Source organism: Oratosquilla oratoria, chromosome 26, assembly GCF_046742065.1.
Source record: "Oratosquilla oratoria isolate Oo_2021 chromosome 26, ASM4674206v1, whole genome shotgun sequence".
NCBI classification, from domain to species: domain Eukaryota; kingdom Metazoa; phylum Arthropoda; class Malacostraca; order Stomatopoda; family Squillidae; genus Oratosquilla; species Oratosquilla oratoria.
The window spans coordinates 32,459,828-32,473,970 of record NC_134802.1 but is presented as its reverse complement, the minus strand read 5'-3'; the positions used below and the strand labels follow the sequence as shown (position 1 = coordinate 32,473,970).

At 39.8% G+C, this 14,143-nt stretch overlaps 1 protein-coding gene across 1 annotated transcript in view; it reads right to left on the bottom strand.

Annotated features, from left to right (window-relative positions):
• Positions 1-5,456: 5,456 nt before the first annotated feature.
• Positions 5,457-14,143, bottom strand: part of LOC143039456 (neuronal acetylcholine receptor subunit alpha-7-like) — a 25,702-nt gene continuing 17,015 nt past the window's right edge. Inside the window, exons 4-8 of the mRNA XM_076209544.1 lie at positions 12,766-12,988; positions 11,802-11,979; positions 10,206-10,358; positions 8,482-8,657; positions 5,457-6,609 (exon numbers count right to left, since the gene is read on the bottom strand). Of these exons, the coding sequence (XP_076065659.1) occupies positions 6,430-6,609; positions 8,482-8,657; positions 10,206-10,358; positions 11,802-11,979; positions 12,766-12,988 (910 nt within the window). The 3' untranslated portion in view covers positions 5,457-6,429. The remainder of the gene's footprint in view (positions 6,610-8,481; positions 8,658-10,205; positions 10,359-11,801; positions 11,980-12,765; positions 12,989-14,143) is intronic.

Here is a 14,143-nt window from a genome sequence, read left to right as displayed (position 1 = left end):
GTTTGTTCATAATTTCCGCCATTTCCATTTCCTCAGTGTATTCAACTCCCCCTTGTCTTAATTTCTCCAAGTCCTGTTTGTTTTTCAGTTTATTGTTTACAAATCTGTAGAATAGTTTTGGTTGATCTTTACATTTTTCTATGACGTCTTTTTCATATTTTCTCTTTTCCTCTCTGCACGTTTGTACATATTCATTTCTATAACCGGTATATATTTTCCATTTTTCAGGTCTTCTGTCTTTTTTCCATCTGATCCAGGCTTTGTCTCTTTTGTCTTTTAACTCCCTACAACTTTTGTTGTACCAGCATTTTACATATTCTTTTTCTTGTTTTTGTCTTGGGACATACTTTTCCACTCCTTTTTTGTAAATTTTTGTCAAAATATTCCATTTTTTTTCCACTGATGTTTCTTCTTTGTATATTTCTTCCCAGTTTTCTTGTTGAAAGAATTCTCTTATTTTATCAAAGTTTGTTTTTTCATACATCATTCTTCCTTTTCTATATTGTTCATTTCTTTTCATATATTTTTCTTCATTAAGTTCCAGTTCAATCAATATGTGGTCACTTTTACCTATTGGTGTTTTATATTCAATCTTGTCCACTATTCTAGGTTCAGATGTAATTAATAAGTATAGTCTCGATGGTTCTTCTTCATTTCTATACCTAGTGTTCTCCTGTATCTATTGTGTCATTGTGTGGTCAATAATCATCTCAAGTAGAGCGTTTCCCCATGAGTCGTCTCCACCCTTTACTGTCATTTCTTCCCAGCAGATTTCTTTGCAATTAAAGTCGCCCATCATAACTATTCTTCCTCCATCTTCCATTATTTTATTTAATGTTATCTTTGTGTCCTCTAACATACTTTTATGTTCACTCTCCTCCCATGAGGCTGTTTTTGGAGGCACATAATTTATCACAAATTTTCTGCTCTTCTTATCTCCGTCTTCCACTTCTATCATAATCATCTCTACTGTATTCTTTCCATATATGACACCTTTCACGTTTATATCCTTCTTAGTCAGGAACATAACTCCACCCCCTTGCTTTTTCTCTCTGTTTCTAATCCAATAATTGTATGCATCATGTCCTACACTGTTGGGTGGTAGTGGGCCTTTTAATTTTGTTTCTACAATTCCCATTATGTCCGGTTCTTTTTCCTTCAAATAATCATTCAGCTCATTCAATCCTGTTATTAATCCATCTATATTTGTGTAAGACACTCTTAGTTTTCTGCCACTTCCATTGTGTTCTCTGTTTCCCTTATGTTTTTCTTTTGTATGTCGAACTTCCTTAGTTTCATGTTCACTACTCTCCAATAGAATCTCTCTTTCTCTGACTCCGTTCTGTTCTCGTTTTTTGCCTTAGCTTCCAGTCTTTTCTGCTTTTCTTCCTCTCTTTCCTCTTTATTCATTTCCCTTTTTATCCATATCTTTTTATATTGTTCACTTGTTGCTAGTTTCCCTGTTTTGGATAAGATATTCTCTGCCGTTGTTTGTGACTTGAATTTAATCTTAATTGGTCTGGTCTTGTCTGTGCTATACTTTCCGAGTCTAACTTTCTCTTCGATTTGTTTCATAATTTCTGGTTCATCTTCCTGAACTGATTCTAGTAATTGGCTTACTTTTTCATTTTCCTCTTTGATTCTTGTGGTTCTATCTGTGTTGTGTTTCTCTTCCATTCCTAATATAATTATACATTTCTTCTTGTCTGCTAAATCTCTTACTATATTCTCCTTTTGTCTCATCACTTTAATAACTGAGTCTTCAGTATGTTCTTTCAATTGCTGTTTGACTATGTCAGTGAATGAAACCTTATTTCCTTCTTGGGTTGTTTTCCAATTCTTAGTTTCTTTAGCTATTGTCTCTCTGTTTTCTTTACTATTCTTCTTCAATTCCTCATTCTCCACCTTTACTTCTCTTAACTGTCTTTTTAGGTCTTCTATTTCATCAGTTAAGTTTTTATTCACCTTTTCTAGTTCTTCCAATCTTTCAACCCTTTGTAAAATGGTGTTCATATGACCTAACCTACTCTCCAAGTCCTCGATCACCTTATCAACCTTCTCCTCTAGTCTTGTCAGTCGGGGGGGGGGGGGTTGTGTCCCCCCCACCCTCTTTAAATCCCTTGAAAATATTCTCATCACTTTCTACTGTATTGCTCTTATCTATACTTCTAATCTTTACATTTTTATTAGACATTTCGTCGTCGTCGGGAGGCCTTTTGTTTACCTTTCGCCTGTCTGCCTGGGCCAAGTCTACTCCTTCCTCATTTCCTTCCATTTCCCTCAGTAATCCCTCCCCTTTTCCTCTTTCCCTACTTTCCCACTACTCCACGAGCAATTTCCCCCCCACCCTGTAAAAACACTAGGCACTTCTCTTTGCGTTGGGATCCACAGACTTCAGTTTTCTTCAGAACGTCTTCTAAGCCGTCCATTCGTTGAAGTGTGTGTGTGTGTGTGTGTGTGTGTAAGGTCATAGCATTACCCATAGATCGGTCATACGAGGTCTGAGCTCTCTTCCGGGAGGGAAATAGCTGTCGATCACGAGTCCAACACGTGATCCAAAGACCAAGGTGAATACACTGAACAGACTGCTTGGAGCGCACAGAATATAGCAAGTTATGGGCCCCTAAATTCTGGTCATGGCTCCCATGGGAAAAGAGTGACTCAGCGTTCCTCTAGTTACGGACCAAAAGGTCTCCTGTCGGCATGCTCCTCTTTTTCAATCCTTTTTTTTAATAGAAAATAGTATCAATTACTAAGAGAATATTTTTTGACTCTCGTATATAGAGGAATCACTAAAATTACTAAGGTAATGACGGCTTAAAAATTAAGCAGTCAAGTCACTATACGATAAAAATCAAGACTTTGAAATCGGCATCAAGAATATTCCTACCAACTCAAAATTTCTTAAAGAAAACGCGGACCAAACGCGACGTCGACCGCTCGTCTTTTGTTAACAAAGGTTAAAATAATCAGAGAATAGTTTCAGTCACTAATGACAACTGCGGTGATCTGTGTAACTTCTGTTACCGAAACACGGGACCTTGGTCGCACAGCTTTCATACCGTCAACCCGGTGACAGAGTTTATATATTTTATTCTGTATATACTCAGACCATGTTACTTTAATCAGGAACAGCACCAGATTGAAGAGTTCGAAACTACTTCGATTACAGGTAGGTGAACTTCGAAAACTCCAGTGGTAGTAGAAGCACTGATATTTTGGTACACTTTCGAAAGGCAGTTTGCTTCCGAATATTGAAGATATTTTAGACTGTTATTGCTTGAAACCACGAGGAAATCAAAGATCGGAATACTGAACGTTTTACTCTGTTTAAGACTTTGAAAATGTCTTAAATAGACGAAAACGTTCAGTATTCTGATCTTTGATTTCCTCGTGGTTTCAAGCAAAATATCTTTGTTCACGTGTTTTATGTGATTATTGTTGCATTTAGACTGTTATTCGAGAATAAGAGAGGAAACCTTCTGCCAAGTAGTAAATGATCAATATCACCGTTTGGCCAACGATCAAACGACAGCGTAACGGGATGGAACAGGGCAATGCAGATAAATGGAAAGCACACTGGAACCGGTGTGGACACATGAGAACAGTGGACCGTGACGTATTTTTCTAGCATCACGCAAACACATTTTTTATTTTTTTTTATGTATTGGTTTAATTATTTGTTTGTTTATTTATTTATTTATTTATTTATTTGTTTATTCATTTATTTATTCATTTATTTAATTCAATTTCATTTGAAATATATAATTTTTCTTCTTATAGAATGGTAACGTTAGGTTAAGTTAGGTTAGGTTCGGAGCTATTGGACAACGTAAGTTTCATGTTAGATATCCGCCTTGCGTGATTCTTGAATTTTACCGACAGTGATGCCAGCATACCAAAACGAAATTAAATTCGTAGAAATAGGTTGTCTGAAGAGTATTTGCGATGTGAGGAAAACAATAATGTCACACATGAAATTAGGGAAATTGGAGAAAATGAGTGTGAAAGAGAAAATGAACCAGACATAACTTAGATGGTCTTGAGATGTAAATGGAATGGAAGAGACAAATTGAGATAGATATTGTATGGGACAAAATAGGAAGAGTGGAAGGAGACAAAAGAGAGAGAGAGAGAGAGAGAGAGAGAGAGAGAGAGAGAGAGAGAGAAGCATAATGGAGGCAAAGGCTTTGACGGAAAACGGCGAAAGATTTTGAGGGAAATGCAAAACGGCAGAGAGTTAGTTGTTGGGAAACTGAACGAGATAGTTCGATAAATAATTTTCCCTCGGGTTCTCGCCGACTGGAAACCCGTTACCTCGGTGCATCCGGCAACGGTCCTCGTTCCTACCACAAATTTATCTGATATGAAACTTAGGACTGTTGTCTGGGGTGTATGACTGTGTAACCGTTTCTCTTAAGAGGACGAAAAGGAGGGAAAAGGTAATCACTGATTGTCTGCTCCCCTGGTTGACAAAATTGGGAGCAAGATAGTCTAAGCTGATCAGAATCTCAAGTCTTGGCTCTTAACTGAATGCCAACCCCTCAGGACCGCTCCTGTGGAAGTGAGGGTATTCGAGGGACCTGAAGATGGACCGCATTGAGAAGATCCATTCTGGCTACAGTAATATATGACCAGAACTGGTCGCGTTCCTCGATGCGTTATTATGTGCGTTCCTCGGTGTCCTGACTGGCATGACTTTACCCAGGACATCGTATCGAGGAACGCATCTAGGAACGCACCAAGGAGCGCGCTCAACCCTGCGTATGACCACAACAAGCAGATACAACGAAACGTTACGACAGAACTGCTTGGCCAGACGGTCTATAGAACTACAACAACAACGACGTCCCGTTAGACTCTGATACCGAAAAAGTACCAATAAAAGAGAAAAAATGAATTATGAAATACACGTACTATGTATGGGAAAATATTTCATAGGGGTAGAAAAATAAAAACAAACGTATTTATTTAATTGTATTTGCCTAAATGCAATGTACAGGAAAGGAGATCTCGTCATGAAACCTCGTTTCTTTGTTTCCATTTGTCATACCTAATTCTATATTCGATCAGTGCTTTTCGACTAGGTGATGTCTTTTTCTAGACTATTCCAAAACTTGACACATCTAGACGGGATCATGTTTTTTTTTTTTTCTTTCTTTCAGGTATATCGTCTTTCTGTATACGACTATGTGTATAAATTTATTCTCCTTTCTCATCCAATTTCGCTTTCGTTTTCATACAATCGTTGGTAGAAATATGATTACCCAAATACACCTTTTTGTGTTCTTAGTGTATCTCAGTACCCCCAGGGTGCATCAAAACAGGTTCTTAGCGGTATCCGAAAAGGCATCGAGAGGAAATATTTTGTGTAAGAATTATACTTTATTACTTTATTTACCGAAAATGAAAAAAGACGTTCCTAGAATTCTAGTATTTGTTCATAGCCGTCCTGTTCTCTCTCTCTCTCTCTCTCTCTCTCTCTCTCTCTCTCTCTCTCTCTCTCTCTCTCTCTCTCTCTCTCTCTCTCTCTCTCTCTTTTAACAGTGAACCAAAATCTAAAAATTGGGATCATTAGACTAATATTGGAGTGGAGGTGTCAGGTTGCCTTGGAATTGAGCTTTTGAATATCGGGTCTGAAACACTTTAAGAACCACTGATCTAGTGAATTTATGCAACAGATATTTTATTTAATCCTTGTGTCGTCTCATAAGTAGGTGCATGAAATGACGCTGTCACTCTTATACGAAATTTATTCAATTTCTTTTTATTCAAGATGTTTATCTCGAAAGGCTAAATTACAGAGGAAGAAAGAGAATTTCAACAGTTGTCCCGACTCTAAAATTGCGCTTTTCTTGAGTCGCATAACAACTCGGTTATAGTCCAATGCTATTCTGATTTCAGAACAAATAATCTTTGATATATATATATATATATATATATATATATATATATATATATATATATATATATATATATGTATATATATATATAATCTCATTTCATAAGATAAATTATGTAAATGAATTATTTTGGATAAAAAAAATGGAATAGATGATAATAACGATATCTATATTTTTAGATAAGGATCATTCTCCATAATAATATGATAGGTTAAGTTAGGTTATGTTAGGTCAGGTCAGGTTAGGTCAGGTTAGGTTAGGTTAGTTTTCATAATTTGAAAAAGAACACAAAAAAAAACGGCGCTTTCACCAGTGAGTTAAATTATAAATTAAAATATATATAACGATGATTATAGTAACGCTAGTTTTATTTATTTCGGACGAATTTTACTGAAAATAACTTCTTTATGGTAGAAAAATATTTAATACAGAAAAGGGGAAAAAAAAGGGGGGGGGAGGGGAACTGGTTACTGTCCGAAAATAAATTATCCCTTTATTTTGACCTAAGACATTCCAGTCTTGGATCTCAGGCAAGGGGAAGAACGTAGACTAGGGCGCTGATGACTAAGATGAGGACGAAGGCGTAGCAAATGACGCGATCGAGCGAGGCGGCCAGGAGCTGCCACTCAGCCTCGTAGCGTGGTTTCTTGGAGGCGACGTCCATGACATGCTCGTTGTTCCCCTCGAGGCCGAAGTTCGTCCCCACCTGAAGAAGGAGAACTTGTGTGAACACGTGAAGAGGACAAGGGTGTAAGGCTTCCCATCCCCTCTCTCTCTCTCTCTCTCTCTCTCTCTCTCTCTCTCTCTCTCTCTCTCTCTCTCTCTCTCTCTCTCTCTCTTTCTCTCTCTCTTTGCTTGATGATTACAGTTATTCTGTGATAATTAGTGAGTCCAAATACGAAGTACTTAGTCATCGCGTGACATGCAGTGTGCCCACTGTATGTATATATATACAATATATATATATATATATATATATATATATATATATATGTATATATATACATATATATATAGACATATATGTATATATATACATATATATATATATATATATATACATATACATATATATATATATATATATATATATATATATATATATATATATATATATATAAACAGGATAGGGACGTCGGGCTGTTGTCAAGCCCTCCCGAGCCCTGGCACCTATAACCTTGGCACTATCTACACCCCTGGAGGATGGGCTGGAAGTGACTTACCAATCCTCAGCAAGAAAGGAATTATGTTTGGACAGTGATGGACAAGGAACTTTAGGGCAGATATATTGTGAGTTTAGGAGCTATGTTTGGACAGTGATGCAAAAGGAATTTCAGACAGATCTGTTGTGAGTTTTTGAAATCCTGTCGTGTCGCCACAAAATTCCTTTGTGACCAAGGGTAAGGAAATGAGATAAATCATAACTCCTTCTATGCTTCATTTGCCATCAAAATCCAACTTGTCCAAATAAAGATATTAAGTGCACATCTTCGAATTCAGTGGGCGAGATACAGGTATGACCCGTCATCCATGAGGAGCTAAGATGAAAGAGGGGGGAGGTGATAGATTGGAGTGGAATGGGTGGGAATAGGTACGTGCCTTTGACTTGGCTACCCCCCTCATAAGGGGGAAAAGGTCTTGTTATATAGATAGATACATCTTCGAGCTCATGGCCTGCAGAAGAAAGATCCTGGCAGTAGGACCCCATGAGAATCTGTGTCAAAGGCATACTTATGTGGTTTATCTGTCCTTTGTATTAAAAAGATGCAATTTGTTAAAGAAAAGAAGACGAAGAAGTCTGCCTTCGAAGTTACGCCCTGCAGGAGGGGAACTGACAACCCAGTGAATTATCATTACTTTGTATATCAAGAGCCTAAGTTGTCGAAATTGGTAATTGATGAGGTAGGTCACTAGTTGTGTAAGTTGGGTTGTGTAATTTTGATAACGGACATGGCGGTCCTGTCATGTTGCGCTCATTCGGGATGTGTTCATTGGTCTGTACTTGACCCAATGGACAAAGGTCTGAGTCAGAGATCCACGATCAGCGTCCACGGCGTCCACCCTGGGTAGTTCGTGGAACGAGCGAAATCTGCAGCAGTCAACCACAGTATTTCAGCTCTTAGTCCTATAGTTGACAACCCAGTGGACATCGGTGGGGATGAGTTGTGGATGGACATGGAGTTGTTTATCATGTGATAGCCAGAGAAGAACCGGCTGAAGAGGACCCTGCGATCAGTGGTGAAAGTGACGAGCAAAGGGACGGGTAATCCTTAGCAGGAGAACTTACAGTGGTATTCTTAAAAAAATCTTTCCTTATATACATCTTATATAAATCCTTAGAAGGAATTATTTTTAAGAATATCACCGTAAGATTCTTACAATGATATTCTTAAAAAAATCCTTTTATAAATCTAACCTTATATAAATCTTATATAAATCCTGAAGAGGATCACAGACGATGGTCATAAAATACGGATCATCTTTCAACAATGTTCCTTTTCTCCGAATGTGGGATTTGCAGTTTGTCTTACAAAAGTGTTAGGGCATTTAACTCGCTTGGGGAACTCATTTTGTTTACCTTTGAAGCCATGTCTGTCAAAAGTAAGACCCTAGCGAGAGGGCCCGTAAGGAGAAGCGTTAGTTTCGGGGGAGGCGGTGTCGTCGACATTTTGAGTCCCGAAGAAATTCTGCAGACGACGCAGGCGAGGATGACGCTCAGGAAAGCCATGATCAACGTTTGCCCGAAGAACTTTACTGTGGAGAGAGAAGAAGACTGTCAATATCAACCTCCTCTTGCCTGTGAGTGGTTCAGTTCGAGGGTCTTCGTAGAAGAAGACTATCAATATCAAGCTCCTCTTGTCTGTGAACTGTTCAGTTCGAGTTTCTTCGTAGAGAAAGGCTTGATAGACACCTGGCACTTGTGAACAGAGCCACCCCGGGGCAAAGTTTTCAGTGATGCCATTAATTACAATTAATCTGTGGTTATAATGATCAGCTTTGTTCTTTTCATTACACTTTTTCAGCAAGTTGGGTTGGATATTGATATACTCGTATAGATATGGCAAATTGGGTTGGATATTGATATACTCGTGCAGATATGGCAAATTGGGTTGGATATTGATATACTCGTACAGATATGGCATACTGGGTTGGATATTGATATACTCCTACAGATATGGCAAATTGGGTTGGATATTGATATACTCGTACGGATATGACAAATTGGGTTGGATATTGATATACTCGTGCAGATATAGCAAATTGGGTTGGATATTGATATACTCATACAGATATGGCAAATTGGGTTGGATATTGATATACTCATACAGATATGACAAATTGGGTTGGATATTGATATACTCGAACAGATATAACAAATTGGGTTGGATATTGATATACTCGTACGGATATGGCAAATTGGGTTGGATATTGATATACTCGTACGGATATGGCAAATTGGGTTGGATATTGATATACTCGTACGGATATGGCAAATTGGGTTGGATATTGATATACTCGTGCAGATATGGCAAATTGGGTTGGATATTGATATACTCATACAGATATGGCAAATTGGGTTGGATATTGATATAGAGTGGCAGATCCAGGATCAAAATTTGGGGGGAGACCTCAAAACCCCTCACCCCCGCCCCCTCACCCCCCTTCAGCCCCCTTAGCCCCCCCCCCGCCCCCTCTCTGGATCTGCCACTGTGTATGGATATAGCAAGTCGGATTGGATGTTAATACATAGATGTGGCACAGGTGTCTGTCTGTCTGTCTGTCTTTTGCACATCAAATAGCAGAGCTGGGCGAGTTACCGCCGGACAAGTAGTGCGTTACCGTCAATGCGTTACCGATTTTAGTTTCTCTTAGAATGATTTTGATGAAAAATATATGGAGAAGTACTTACTCCTTACGAATATTCTCAATAAAATGATACCTAAACTACAACATTAATATTCCCAACTCTAAAACATAAAATAACCAGAGCTGGGCACTTGCGTTACTGCGTTAGTAACGCACTATCTGTCCGGTGGTAACGCACCCAGTTTTGTAGATCCTTTAAACCCATAGGTTCATTTAGGTTAACGAATGGAATAGACTTGGCAACGATGCACTGAGCACTGAAACAATAATTGGTAGTAAGGGACATGGAACTACCTAGTGAAGGCCTTATGGTCTCTTGCCGTCTTCTCCATTCTTATGTCCTTATGTTTATGGATAGGGATGACAGGTGGTAAGAAGATGTAACTGCCTGGTGTAGGCCTTATGGTCTCTTGCCGCCTCCTCCAAAGTACTTACTGATGATGGGAGAAGAGCCGCTTTGGTGTGTCACCATGTTCCCCAGGTAGATGACGTAGACGCTGCACAGGACGGACGCGAGGGACCCCATAAGCAGCTTCTGCTTCGAGTCAAAAGGCAGGACGAAGTGAACCAACGTCAGCAACGCAATACCTGTTCGTAACATAAATAAACAAACAAATAAATAAATAAATAGGTAAATAAAATAAAATAAGATAGAAAATAATCACCAAAATTTTTAGATAATTATCAATATATTTTTCCCACTAACTATATTCTTCCCGTTTGTCAAATTGTATTTGACTAATTGCATCATATAGGCCAAGAGCAATACTTTTGGTTGCCGTGGTTCCATGGATCAAATTTGGGCTTGTGTGAATTGCGATTACGTAAGATTGTGTGTGTGTGTGTGTGTGTGTGTGTGTGTGTGTATTCACTTGGTCTTTATTCACTTGGTCTTTGGATCACGTGTTGGACTCGTGATCGACAGCTATTTCCCTCCTGGAAGAGAGCTCAGAGCTCGTAGGTCCGATCTATGGGTAATGCTATGACCTTGCACACACACACACACACCCAACTCCCCGCCCACGAGAGTTGGAGTAACACCCCTCAGCGCTGCGATACTGATATTATTTCAGCCCCGGGCGAGGGTCGAACCCGGACCTCCGTAGTGGCAGGCCAGAGCTCTAACCACAGCGCCATGTGTGTGTGTGTGTGTGTGTGTGTGTGTATGTGTGTGTGTGTGTGTGATGTGTTTGTGTGTGTGTGTTTGTGTTTGTGTTTGTGTGTGTATTTATCTAGTTGTATTTTACGGGAAGGGCAGCTATGTTCGTGGTGTATGTGTGTGTGTGTGTGTGTGTGTGTGTGTGTGTGTGTGTGTGTGTGTGTGCATTTACCTAGTTGTATTTTACGGGAAGGGGAGCTATGCTCGTGGTGTGTGTGTGTGTGTGTGTGTGTGTGTGTGTGTGTGTGTGTGTGTGTGTGTGTGTGTGTGTGTGTGTGTGTGTGTGTGTGTGTGTGTGTGTGTGTGTGTGTGTGTGTGTGTGTATTTACCTAGTTGTATTTTACGGGAATGGGAGCTATGCTCGTGGTGTGTGTGTGTGTGTGTGTGTGTGTGTGTGTGTGTGTGTGTGTGTGTGTGTGTGTGTGTGTGTGTGTGTGTATTTACCTAGTTGTATTTTACGGGAATGGGAGCTATGCTCGTGGTGTGTGTGTGTGTTGTGTGTGTGTGTGTGTGTGTGTGTGTGTGTGTGTGTGTGGGTGTGTGTGTGTGTGTGTGTGTGTGTTCACCTTGGTCTTTGGATCACGTGCTGGACTCGTGATCGACAGCCATTTACCTCCCTGAAAAGAGCTCAGAGCTCGTATGACCGATCTATGGGTAATGCACACACACACACACCCAACTCCCCGCCCACGAGAGTTGGAGTAACGACTCGAAGCGCAGCGATACTGAAATTATTTCAACCCTGGGCAGGATTCGAACCCAGACCGCCGTAGTGACAGTCGGGGACTCTATCAACCGCGCCACCGAGTCGTGTGTGTGTAGGGGGGGCATGGGTGGTATTAAATCCCCGAAAATGGTTATTCCTGTGTTACCAAGTCCGGGGAGGATGACGATGAAGACGAAAGAGGGCGAGTCTCTGGCCAAGGTGATCTCAACGTCGAGTGTGACATAGGGCTCCGGACAGCAATCATACTTCATGACCACTCTCTCGATGGTCGCCGCCTCGACACGCCAATGATGACTGGTCTTCATGTACCATTTAAGGTTGACCTGGGAGGAGGAAGAGGAGGAGGAGGAGGAGGAGAAGGAAGAAGAGGAGGAGATGAGTTTCAGATCCGGGTCGAGGCAAATGGCGGTTAGGGTCGGTCGTACCCAAACATAGTCAGAGATTGGTCACAGTCAGGGTGAGTGAGATGTCAATCACACTCAGAGGTCGGTCACGACTAGGGAGAGTCGGGGATCAGTCCTACTGAGATAGGTCAAAGGTCAGCGAGGGGTCAACAATGTCCAGGGCGAGTCACAAGTCAGTCAGGAGGCTGCACTTACACCAAAACGATTCAGGTCACTCCAAGTCATAGCCATTTGACTATGGAAAACTATTTAGAAAATTACGAAAAAGAAAAACTAAAAGTCAACGAATTCGATAATCACAAAAGAAAACATTTCATTAACGTTAACCGAAATGAAATCCCCCAGAATTTGGAATCAACCGAAGTAAAAAAAAATAAAATAAAAGTATATATATATGTATATATACATATATATATATATATATATATATACATATATGCATGTGTATATATATACATATATATATATATATATAAATATATATATATATATATGCATGTTGAAGTATGGAAGACAAATGAGTGGAAGGGTGATGAGCTAAACACAAAGAACAGTCGGAGTTTTATTCACTGACGTTTCGTCCTTACCAGGACATTGTCAAAGTTCTGGTAAGAACGAAACGTCAGCGAATAAAACTCCAACTGTTCTCTGTGTTTAGCTCACCGCCCTTCCACTCATATATATATATATGCATCTATAACCAACCGCAGTTTTGTTTCGTCCATTCCAGCTCTCCGGATTGAGCTGCCAGCCATGGCGGGACCAGGATCCGAGGAAGAGGATGCAGACCTGCCGGTCGTAAGGCCAGTAGGTCAAGTCCTGGGGACATTCGACGTTGAGCTCAGCCGAGGGCACCCAGTATAAGTATCCATTGCGGAAGGCCATTACGGGTTGGTTGCCGTAATGATGTGTCTCCTTTACCTTGGCGCTGTATGGAAGAAAACGGAGACGGGTGGGTAATTTTTTTTTTTTTTTTTCATTATTATTTTTTCAAACAAGCTAATACACTCTTTGATCTTGGCGTTGTGCGAAAGGAAAGAAAACAGAGAAGGGTAGAGTGATATTTTACTTTTTTTTTTTTTTTTTTTTGTAAACAAGCAAATACACTCTTTGATCTTGGTGTTGTGAGAGGAAAGAAAACGGGAGACGGGTGGAGTGAACCTTTACAGATTCTTTTTTTTTTTTATACTGTATTTTATCTTTTTTTTTCTATCTATTTGTTTATTTATTTTTGTATGAACAAGTAAATACTCTCTTTGATCTTAGTGCTGGACGGAAGGCAAAAATTAAAAACGGTTGCGAGTCGGGAAGAAAGTTTAAAATTAATTATTTTTTCCATATTTCATCCAAAGCCAGGTCGACTGGGAGAAGTCTTACCCACCGACCCCTCCACAAGAAATAAATATATCGATGATAATAGATAGATAAATGAATAGACGCCTAGACCTCTCATTAATATGAATTCCTTTTTTGGATCTCCTAGAGTGATTTATATACTATTTATTTCATTCTATTTCATTCTCTTGATTTAAGTTTATTTCTAATTATATGACCATCATGGTGTATAAACCGCAACAACCACGTGACGTGGAGCACCATGTCGCCCACAAGGCTAGACCTGACGTGCCTATGGCAATGCGACATTGCTTGATCCAACCTAACCTAATCCAGTTCAGTTTTACCTTACAAGTAAAAGAGACTAATCCAGCAGGAGGATCGCTACAATGAGAAACATATTCTATGCGATTTGGACCTGCAAGATAAGGGCATTTCTGAAGCAGCTGGGAGAAGACAACAAACTCCTCCACCCCAGTAATGTTGTGTTTGTGTCTACAGACAGCCAGAGCTTAGCAGTTTGAAGATGATATGCTGTTCCATGTGCCAAGTGATGAAACTATCGGTTGTTTTAGAAAATGGTTAGATAATTTTATGGATGGAGATGACAGGTGGTAGTGGACATGGAACTGCCTAGTGCAGGCCTTATGGTCTCTTGCAGTCCCCTTCATTCTTATGTACTTATCGCTTCATCTTTGGCGACAATACGGATGAGAATGAGAGGTGATAATGGACATGGAACTGCATA